The 11,502-nt window shown below is 35.0% G+C and overlaps 1 protein-coding gene across 3 annotated transcripts; it reads left to right on the top strand.

Annotated features, from left to right (window-relative positions):
* The first annotated feature begins 918 nt into the window (after positions 1–918).
* Positions 919–11,034, top strand: LOC135643359 (uncharacterized). Of its 3 annotated transcripts, none has more exons than XR_010498219.1 (13): positions 919–1,306; positions 2,029–2,081; positions 3,371–3,539; positions 3,636–3,699; positions 5,025–5,104; positions 5,281–5,437; positions 6,127–6,188; positions 6,340–6,402; positions 7,477–7,535; positions 7,812–7,893; positions 8,120–8,360; positions 9,203–9,252; positions 9,335–9,424. XR_010498219.1 is itself a non-coding variant. In XM_065160197.1 (13 exons), exons 1-13 carry the CDS (start codon positions 1,160–1,162, stop codon positions 10,759–10,761), a joined length of 1,257 nt encoding a protein of 418 aa, XP_065016269.1. In that variant the 5' UTR covers positions 920–1,159; the 3' UTR covers positions 10,762–11,034. The 3 variants fall into 3 exon arrangements, 1 of the variants encoding a protein (XP_065016269.1); XR_010498220.1 differs by having other exon boundaries at positions 8,120–8,176; positions 9,335–9,399; XM_065160197.1 differs by lacking the exon at positions 8,120–8,360 and adding an exon at positions 10,743–11,034 and having other exon boundaries at positions 920–1,306; positions 9,335–9,586.
* Positions 11,035–11,502: the final 468 nt, after the last annotated feature.

Raw genomic sequence — 11,502 nt, 5'->3', positions numbered from 1 at the left:
TTGAGTCTAAATTACTGAAATTTAAGCTAATGATAGTAAACTCATGTAGTCTATATTTTAAATTTGGAATTATTTGGATAGACTTGTAGAATTAAATGAGTCTATTATCATTAACTTGAGTTTAGATATTTTAAATTTATTAATTCATACTCAATTAATTAATTATTTATTTATTTTATAGAATCAAATCGATAAATGGTATCAAAATTAACCTAGTAGAAGGGAGCTATATGTGGCTAGGATGGAAGGATACATATTAATTTTTGATGATCATATTAAACCCTAAAGTGAGAGAGATCATAGTATATTTTATAAAAATGAGAAATGAATTTAGTACTATTCACTTGAAACTAAGTATGTGAGGTTGATAATTTTAATAAGCAAATAAATTTATTATCTCATCGAATTAGATCACGACAAATATAATTTAAATCCAAAGTACATATTATATATAAAAAGCTAGAAATTTATTGTAAATTTACTTAAAATATTTTAATTGTAGAGTTTGGTTGCCTCTTCATGACTTCAAATTACGAGGGAAAGAGTTTCTTCTCTAAGTTTGGATATATATCATTTTAGCACTTTGTATTTCCGAGAAACGACTTATCTAAGCACAAAATGATGAATGAAATTGATTTGGGTTATATATGTATATATATATAAATATAAATATGTATATATATATATATATATATATATATATATATATATATATATATATATATATATATAAAAGTTGTTTTTATAAGAATTCGTCCTTTAATTTTTAATATATATATATATATATTATTTTTTTTAATGTTTGGGAGGAACATATGTAGTGTGTTTTATGTTGCAAAAAAGTCCACATTGCAGTTTTATTTCATATTCGTCCTTTTCCTATTGTAAATTTCAACCACTACCCCTCTCTTGGCTTGCACAACTCCTCGAAGAGAGGCGGCTTCCTTTTAAGACGGCGTTTCCTCCGTCGAAGACGACTTCACAGCGAGGGTCGACACAGCTTCGATATCTTGTCTTCACTCTCTCTGCGTTCGATCCTTACAAAAGGCCCTTTCGCCCGCCGCTGATTGTTCGTCGAGGTGGGAGTCGGAGAGAGGGGGAACCCAAAACCCCTCGTCGAAACCCTAACCCTAGATAGAGTGACACAGAGAGAGAGAGGATGGACGCCATCAGGAAGCAGCTCGACGTGCTCATGGGGGCCAACCGCAACGGGGACGTGACGGAAGTGAACCGCAAGTACTACGACCGCGACGTCTGCCGCCTCTTCTTGGCCGGCCTCTGCCCCCATGACCTCTTCCAGCTTACGGTCGATTACCTCACCTCCTCGAAACCCTAATCCTTCGATCCATCTCGCTGGCTTGTATGCCTTTACAGTTTACATATAGATATGGATCCTGGATCCTGATAGCTAGGGTTTTGTTAAATTCTGTTGGTGTGTTCGTTTTGGGCAATTCTCCTGTTATTGTTTGCCGTCAAAATCGTTTTTACCCCTCGTTTTGAGATTATGCGATGTTTGGCTCTGGTTTTTTTTTTTTGTTGAGTTTTTAATGCTTTTTATGATCATATGTTTATATCAGGTCTTCTTAGTGTCGAAAATCCAAAACTTTTTGTACCTGCAGCTTGTTTTAAGTTTATTATTTGCTGGTGTTTTTATTACATTTGTAATTTTGATGTTGGTAACTTGATAATGTAGTTTGTTTTTGCTTTTGTATTCTCTGGTCTGGAAGGGGAAGCTTGTGGAGCTTATAATTATTTTTAGCTTGGTTACTGTTGATATGATAATTTTATACGATAGAATTACTTGAGTTGTGATTTTATGGTTAGTTTTCCTGGCTGTTGATGTTCCATCTTTCGTGCTTGGATTCCATGGTTCATTGCAGCAGTTGGTATCATTTCATTTGCCTTTTTTACTTGACTTGTCTTTTCGGAGTGCCCTAATGATAGTTTTGTCTGTAGTTAAAATCTTGAAATCTCAAACTATTTATCTACTTTTATGGGCGCTGATACATCTATACTGGTTTGTATCAGAAAATGGATATGGGTCCCTGTCCGAAGATTCATTCCTTGCAGCTGAGAAAAGAGTATCTTTCTGCTCAGAAACTATGCATATCTTCTTCTTCTTTAGAGTCGTTGACAACTGTTGCATTTAGAATGAGGACTTCTAGTAAACAATGAACCTTTCCAGTGATTATAATCGTTAGTTTCATATTGGCTATGCACCATGTAGTAGCACATTTTTTGTCGCATGTGTAGTTTTGTGGGACAAAGTTTTTGGACTTCATACAGGATAAAACATCTGCCTTGATGTTTTATGTAACATTGAAGTTTAAATTTGTGTGCTTGCCGATTGTTATGCAGCTGAACAATGACTGTTTCTTCATCATGACTTTAATTATTCAAAATCATATTAAACGGTCTCTAATATCTGTACATTTTTTTCTGGGCAGTTACACAATTTTTAACAGGCATATTCTACAATATGTAATAAGCATGTGTATTCTCTTAGCTCAAGTCTGTTTTGAAGCCAAAGGTTCTGATATTTGACTGCCAAGTTGGTGCTTCTTGGAGTGCAAATCTTGTTGCTTTGTTTGTACCATTGATATGGGCAGAGAAGTTCTATCTATCAAAATTTCACGTCTTCATCGTAATGCCGTCTTATAGTTTTACAGTAATATCTTTCACTATAATGTAATTAGACTTTCACATATCGGAAACATGTTTCTGCTGCTTGATTGAATAATGTATTGCTATACAGGATTCGAACATGTAGATTTGTATGTCCGTAATGAACATATATTGGATAAAATTAATTCTCATGTTTCATTCTTATATTGCCTGAACACCTTTATTTAGTTGGCTGGATGCAGTCATTTGTTAATTAGATAATGCTGGACTTTTAAGTCTTCCTGGTTATTTTTATGTTTATGCACCGGAGCATCTTAGCGAACAATGCCAATACACCCTTAATCTTGGATGGAAAAAGTTATCAGGATTTTGAATGAGTTTCTCACTTATTTGGTCTCCATTGAATCACATTATGGAGAGGGATCAGTAAATTTGTTTCATAATGTTTGGAGCAGCTCTTAGATTTTGACTTCTTTGTGACTTTTTTAGTATATACATGTCAATAGATATTTTCTTTTGCTTTTTATGCATACATATTTGTCATTAGATATTGTATGACCTACATATAAAAGTTCACTGTACACATATGCATGCTACATGTACACATGGATGTTCTACACATATAAAGACATCTGTTTGCCTGGATGGCCAGAATTGCTCCTAATCAGAAACTTCAGTTATTTGATTCCATTTTCTGTTGCTACTGAAGCACTGTACATGTCTTGTATTCCTAAACTCTTCATAGATATGAAGAAGCAAAAGCAAAAGGTGATCATAATTTTGATAGAGAACTTGAAGATATGATAGAAAGACTCATTGTAGAGTGTGAAAGGAAAATTCAAAGAGCCCTCAAGCGACTTGAGGATGAGGATGCTAAGGCTGCTATAGCAATATCTGTATCCAAGGTTACTCAGGTAATTGTTCTATTCTTTTATATGTATGATGTGATAATCAGTCATGTGACAGATACCACAAGTCTGTGTAATGGTTTTTGTCCTTTTAAATTGTAGACGCCTGAAGCCATCGAATTGTCGAAGCAAATAAAGGAGAAATTAAAAGAAGCTGATGTATTCGGTAATTTCTTTTTGTTCATGATAATATTGAAATTTACAAATTTGTGTTTGACGCTAATTTTATATGGGCAATGGGTATGCTGTACTTCAAGTTGACTTCATTTATTGGTTTAAGATTAATGTTTTTCTATGTAGTCTACCCAGTTTCATGCTTATTGAAGGTTGGAAGAGTAGAAGTGAGGTGAACAAAGATTTTCCTCTTTCATGCATTAGCCAACAAAAAATCTCACTAGGAAGATCATAAAAAAGATCAATTGAAGCATTCTCTTGAATTTAGCAACCAATACAAACAGAAAAGAAACAATCTCACCATAAGCATAAATGTAGATTCTCTTCCATCTTTTACCAATCACTGAATGAATATTCTGAAACAACAGTTGAAATTAAAGGGACACTCAGTTTATGAATATTCTCTTTCATTTTCATCTCATGCTTCATTGCCCACAGATTATCTTTCCTCTGCCTCATGCTTCATTGCTGCAGATTATATTTCCTCTGTATGATGGGAAAACTGATCAATGACTTTATGGGCTTAGAACCACACGATCTGAAAGGCTTAAGCCCAAGTAAATGATACTAGGTGTAAGTCTTGACGTCCTTGTCAACATCTAAGTTCCAATGCATAGTCCATAATCATTGCTAGTAGGCGGCATGTGAGGTCCTATATTGGTTCATGTCTTCATGTGTCCCTAGCCCCATCCATGGGTTGCACCTTCCTACTTTGTTCTTCTCACCATGGCTTGTATTGAGTCCACTCCGATACCAACTGTCATAAAGCCCGATATTGGCCCATAACTTGATAACCTTATATGGGCTTGAGTGCAGGTTGGTTCAAGTTGCTTGATACCTTGGCCATGATCCGACTAATTTAAGTCATTTCAGGATGTTCAACCTGAGCCGGACCCTAGATCGCGTGCAATCCTGTTACACGCCCAGTTTGCGTGGTAGCTGTATCTAGATCTTTTAGCACATTTGCACATTTACTTTCTCGTGTATGTTTTACATGCATTTTCAATTGAGTAAATTTCTGGGGTTCCATCTTAGTCATTAAACTTATATATTTCTTTTCCTCCCTGCCATGAAGGCATTTATTGAACATGTGTTTTGAATTGCAAATAATTTCACAATGTTTTCCTACAACTATCGTCGTAGGTACTTTGATCATTGTCAAAATATGTAACTCTGTGGATGTTTTCCATTCTATTGGTCTTTCTTGTGGCTTGTATCTTGTACATTGCATCCATTGCACATGTTATCATGGCCAATAATTCCTTACTGCTTGTCCCACTAAACAACATGCAATATGGTTGCTCTGTGATGCTATAGATTTTGAAGGAAAAACTGATAGTAAAATTCGGGTCCTAGAGGTGGTGGAAGAACTCAAAGCCCAAAGAGCTGACAAACAGGTACCATTCTGCAGAGTCACTGAGTAGATTCAAGTCTTATTATTCAAGATCAATGTGTAACAACTTTGTGCCATGCAAGCATGTAATTATAGGTTGCTTATGGTGCTTCTGAGTGCTCTTTTGTTTAGTCAGTTGTGTTTTTTGGCAATTAAGCCAGGATCTTGTTTTTGCTGCAGTCGGTGCTTCTTCTTGATGCTTTCAACAAAGACAGGGCTTCTTTACCACAGCCAATTCAAAATCCTTCTCCGTTAGCAACTCTGCCTGTTCTTAATCCTCCAGACCCTCATACCCAGGAAATGATTAATGAAAAACTAAAGAAAGCGGAAGATCTTGGTAAATTACTCCCTAGTTTCTGTTGATGAGTAGATATTTCTCAATATGTTTTTGAGTTCAGACCACTCATAGTGCATTTCCCAATATGAATAGATATTTAATATCTTTTGGTCAACTTGCCTCCTTATGCTATAAAAAGTGAAAAATAAATTAAATTTGGCTTTGTTGGAAAAATGTGTTGCTCATGTCATGATGACATGGCCCTGACATGGTATATGGGTGGCATTCATGTGGGCCCACTATATATTATATCCCATTGTGCTGTTTTGGTGGTGATGTGGTGCAGAAATGGCACCATGCCTAGTCCCATGTGGGTTTCAATGGACAGGTTGTACGGATGCTGCGTCATTGTTGACTGTGCTTCTTATTTCAGCCAATCAATTGGCTATGTCAGGACCATGTTAGTATCCCATAGATGCCGACAACAATCAATTTAAAGATAGTTTCACATGGCTATTTCTTTTTAACTTATCATTTAATGCTTGATATGGCATCTCTTTATGTGTCAAAATTCAAATGCTAAGGGCATCAAATTTCAAGGCTGGGTTGTTGACAGCAAGGGTCTAGTGTCTAGTGGAGCAAATTATAGATGGATTTTATGATACTTTTTGGGAAAATGGACATCTGGGAGACTAATTGTAATTTCTTTCATTTTCCTGTAAGGCTTATTTTTTTCTTTAAATTAACAGGTGAGATGGGTATGATAGATGAAGCCCAGAAAGCTCTAGAAGAGGCAGAAGCTCTGAAAAAGGTTTTGTACTTTTGACATTTAAGACATGACTGTTTTGTCTGTCAATTTATGATAAGTTTGTTTGATTTGTTTACATGGTAGAACTGTATCTTATATTATCTTTTAAGAAATTTTGTGCCATTACAATTATGAGTACACTTTTTTTCTTCAGCTGGGTGCACGGCAAGAGCCAGTCCTAGAATCTTCGAAGTATAGTGCTGCTGATGTTCGAATAGTGAGTTCAACAGATATTGTGAATTTTGTTCCATCATCTCCTTTTTGCAACACAAATTGATCTTTAGTATATTTAAATGTGTTCTTTTGTGAGTAGACTTGTAGTTGTATGCTTGTATAATTAAAATTGAGTGAAAATAGTTGATCTACAAACAGTCCTTGTCATACAATTGTAGGAATTCCAAAGGTTGTGGTTTTTGGGACCTTGTTTCTTATATGCTTGTATAATTAAAATTTAGTGAAAAATAGTTGATCTACAAACAGTCCTTGTCATACAATTGTAGGAATTTCAAAGATCGCGGTTTTAGGGACCTTGTTTCTTATATGTGGATGTCATAGCTATCTTTATATTCCAGTCATCCTAACTTTCTGTTGTAGCCTATAGAGGTTCCCGCAATCCAAGTATTAGCATGTGTATTATCATCCTGCCACATCTGTTCTTGTTGTCATGAGAACCTGTTTCTGGTAGGATTAATTTTTTATGGAGTACAACTCTACGTTGCAAAAGCTCACTGGATAAATTAAACAATTATTTTATCTGATGGCCATTAATGTTATGTTAACCTTCTGAGGGGGACTGAGCCGTAACTTGACTATGTAATTTGTAGTTTTTTAAAATTGTCAATTGAGGATGTAGAAAAGACAGGGCAGACTCCTTTGTGAGTGGGGCATTAAGAAAGACATAAGCCAATTAAGTTGTAAGGTTCAACTTGGAAGGATCAGGTATTGTATTGGAGTTTGAGCACAATTTACCAGGTAATGATCTGAGTATGTGTCAAGGCCATTAAGGCAAGGATATAATGGGAATAACAGGGTATGTGTGTTGGTGTGATAGAGTATAAGATACGGGATTTTAGCGAAACATGGGTATCTTGGCTGTAGTAACAGTTATAAGTGGTTTGGGTTTTTCTGTCCTTCCATTTTGGACAGCTCCATTTATCACTGCCTCGATATCTAATTGTATATGTATTTTTGACTTGTCTTGTGTCATTGGCTTTTTTATGTCTCTTTCGTTCAGAGGGTTGCTATAGAATCTAATATAAGAATGATAACACAATCTGGGTTTCTTTCGCAGACTGATCAGAAGTTGCGGGTATGCGATATTTGTGGAGCATTCTTGAGTGTCTATGACAAGTAATTTTCTCATTTTATTGTATAAAAGTTATAATTATTATTCTGAGAATCTGAACCCTGATTTTGAAGTACTTATAATAAATGCATAACATCCTTGCTACATTCTGGCCTTATGCATAGTTTTATGAGAATTACCTTTTTTGTTGTTAATAGAGAATATTGTATTTTATATTTTGCTATATTTTTAGAACTTAAAAGGCTATAACAAATTGGTAAGAGCTATACATATTTTGTATTTGTCCTAATGAATCAGCTGCTCATTGGTGTGGTGTACAGTGACCGTCGCTTGGCTGATCATTTTGGAGGGAAACTTCATCTGGGCTATATGCAAATCCGTGAGAAATTAGCAGAACTCCAGGTAACCTTTACACGTCATTTCTTTATGTACAATTTAATATCCTAGAATTTTTTGATGCATTCTTAGATTTGGAACTATTCACTTTCTTTGGGATAGATGCTGCTGCTGTACTGTACATAAAATCCTGAACAGGATGCACTTATTATTTTGGTTTACATTCTGTGTTGATTTGGTTTGTCTTGTTACTAAATGTCTTTGAAGTTCAATCTCTGAACATGTTCGTCAGGTGCTGGTTTAATGTCTGACATTCTGCAATAAAGAGTTACACTTAAATTTGACATCAGTGAGTTTTCTTATCTCAATGAAAATTCAACATGTGGTTATGTTTTTCTGTCATCACTTCTTTTTGGCTAGCACACTGTGATGTGGGAGGATCTTTGGAATAATCAAAGGTGGCCATATATGGGCTCTGAGAATCAGTCCTATTCCCTGTCTGGACAACTGCAATCACATAAGTGAAAGAAACTGTAAGCAGATGAACAGTATGTAAATCATATTAAAATTGGTAGCTGAAGATTCTTTTCTTTTTTATCTTGAAGAATTTGTTCTTTTTTTTATGGGCCTGGTTTTTAGTTGTAATTTGGGATATGATGCTAAAAACGAAAGAGACCTCATAACACCTGTTAGGTAACTTGTGGGCCATCTTAACAATAACTATTTATTTGATTTAAGTGTTTCTGAATGAATTATTTGGTATGGAAGCGAACTTTTCAAAATATACAATTTGAAGTGAGGACATTGGTATCTGTTCTGGCCCAAATTGTTGGTTTCTAGATCATAAGATCAATTTTTTAGCAGAAAATTGGAAACTCTTTTTGAAAGCTTCAGTTTTAGTTACCATTTTGATTTCAATTGATAAACAGACAACTGAATTGGCCATTAGCTTACGTTTTGCAGCTGACAGTTGTTGTAAAAAGGCTTCTATATAGTTCATTGACCTTGAGTCTCGCTACAAGTACTTTCTCGAGTAGGCATTGATGTGTTCATCCAGACAAAGAACAATGTTAGTTTCATTTGTTCATTCTCTTTCTGAAAAGTATCTGATAAAACCTCTATGACATATCACTGGGAGCCAGTGAAAGTTGTCCAATTGTTTGTGCACTTTATCGATGCCTTCAGTGATATTGATAATTGAAACATTTTCAACTGACAAAGGCAAATTGTTCTTTCAATGTCCGTCTTCAATTTCTTTATTTTCCTTGCTTTTTGACTTCATGACATATTGGACATCATATTCTGGTTGCGATTGACTAGATATAATCCACTTGTTTGTTTTTCAATATCAATGTTTTCACAACTATTTTCCCAGGAAGAGAGAAACAAAAAGCGGAAGATTGACCGTTCTGAAGATGATAGAAGGTATTTACTTTGTTTGACATGCTTTGGACAACCCTATGTAATGCCATTAATCTACAACTATATTTTTAAATTAATGCCTTAGGTCAAAAGAACGGAGTAGGGATCATGACAGGGCAGGAAGCAAGGATCGAGACATAGATAGAGAGGTTCGAGGTGATAATCGAGATAGAGGCAGAGAACACGATCGAAGAAATAGGGATCATGATCGGCATTATGATAGAGATCATAGAGACCGAGACAGAGATACTGATCGATCTCGCAACTATGATTCGAGGAGTCGAAGAAGGTCACGTTCTCGATCAAGGGATCGTGGCAGAGATTATGACCGGCATAGGTATTGCTGTATATATATTTTAATATTTTTATTCTGTTTGTTCATTCAGTAGCTAGTGCAATCCAAAAACTACATATTAGAATTTGTTTTTGCTTTTTTTAACCATATTTGTCATGAGTTGGTTGTCTAAGCTAAACACTGTATAAACTTGTGTGTGTTTGAAAATATTTCTTAAGACATGGTTTAACTTTAAATTTGCAGAAAGTGATGCTAATCTTTTTCATATTAATAGTGACCAAGAGCAAATAAATATGGGATTTATCATTCACTTAGTTGTTGTCATATCTTTGGTGTTCTCATCATAAATTACTCTTTATCAAACTTTCACTTGGTCTTTCGAGCACATTTTAATTTTTTTGCGTTTTTTGTGCAAGGGTAGGTTAATATTATGGTGAAGGTGGGTTTTTTTCCCTCCACTTTGCATTGCCTAGTAGTAGACTCTTGATGGCCAATATTATGATTTCTGTAATCCTCATCCTGCAATATCTCTCAAGAACTCATTTTATTTTTTTCTTCTTTTTTGTGCAAGGTTAAGTCAATATTATGGTGAATGTGGGATTCCATTTTTTCTCCACATTGCATTGCGTAGTAGTAGAGTCTTGATGGTCAATATCATTCTGTGGTCATCAGCTGCGATGTTTTTGTTTTCCTGTTTTCTAATAATTTATTTTTCAATATCATGAATGGAATATTATGTGTGCTTCTCCTTAAAATATTGTCAATGAAATTGTAGCTAATGTCCCTTGAGTCAAGATCAAACAATGGGAGATTATAGCAAAGCAATTTTGATAAGTCATATGCTATGTTAGTGTGTTTTTCAGTATCATGAGTGGAATATTGTATGTTCTTTCCATACAGTTTTGTCATTGGAACATATATGATATCCAGATATCGTGAGTCAAGAACAAACTCCGGCTGACTATGAGAATTTTGACAAGCTCTTTGTCATGGTATTTCAAAATTAGTTTGTAGCTAACAATGGAAAAAAGGAGGAATCGACATAATATGTAAAACGTATTTTTATATTCCAAACAGCTTTTTTCAGTTCACATTAGTTTTACTGTGCAAGCATTGCCTTGCTTTTATTAAATTTATGGCTTTCATTTATTTAAAATTATGACTAGCTCAATTTGACATTTTTAATGTCTTGTTGCAGGCGTCATGATAGGTACTAAAATGTTTTCCCCAGCATAACTTGGATGTCAGCCATGGACTGTGTAGGGTCTGGGATGTATCAACTGTGTTCATGTGGTGATATTTCGTTTTGATCTTGCTGACAGACAGCCATTGATTTTCTCATGTTCTGTGAGTGATGGACGATGCCTGATTAGGACGGCAAAACTGGCAAAAATGTTTTATGATGTTGAAGACCTCATTACGATCTCATTAGATTTGCATGAAAGTACTTTGTAAAATTTTGATGAGACAATGTTCCTCTTCTTTGTTTCCTTTTTGTGCCACTTGAGCCCAAACCTGGGTTTCACATTTAAGTTGGTAGCCTAGATATCGTTCATGGAGTCTGAATTTCTGTGTTTTTTTTGCCTTTTTAAATTAAAGAAAGGATTGGAACCAAAATTTCCTGTATCTTTCTGCACCTGGTATATGGCTCTGGTACATATATATCATAAACACTAGTTTGTTGGACATTTATTGCTCATCTAATGCTCCATTCACTAGTGTTTATTCCTCATCCAACTATTTGGATGAGCAATAAACACTAGTTTTGCAATCTTAGTGATGCTAGCATTCTAAATAGTTGGGTGTTTTTGATCCATAATTGTCCACAACCATGACTTGATTGATTCTGGATAAAAATGTCTACATTTCTCATTTGCATAAAAAGGAAGAAAATAGATATGATGTACTTTTACAGTGCTGCTACACTTGTGGTGAATAGGAGGATGAACGAATCCTTA

Source organism: Musa acuminata, chromosome BXJ3-7 (genome assembly GCF_036884655.1).
Source record: "Musa acuminata AAA Group cultivar baxijiao chromosome BXJ3-7, Cavendish_Baxijiao_AAA, whole genome shotgun sequence".
In the NCBI taxonomy this organism is placed as follows: domain Eukaryota; kingdom Viridiplantae; phylum Streptophyta; class Magnoliopsida; order Zingiberales; family Musaceae; genus Musa; species Musa acuminata.
This window is presented reverse-complemented; position numbering and strand designations above follow the sequence as displayed.

Excerpts from the sequence above, each read along its gene's own strand:
- LOC135643359 (XM_065160197.1), top strand. The coding sequence starts at position 1,160 with ATGGACGCCATCAGGAAGCAGCTCGACGTGCTCATGGGGGCCAACCGC. Across the intron at positions 2,082-3,370 it reads TCCTTGCAGCTGAGAAAAGA|ATATGAAGAAGCAAAAGCAA; the intron begins GTATCTTTCTGC and ends AACTCTTCATAG. Across the intron at positions 3,540-3,635 it reads CTGTATCCAAGGTTACTCAG|ACGCCTGAAGCCATCGAATT; the intron begins GTAATTGTTCTA and ends TTTAAATTGTAG.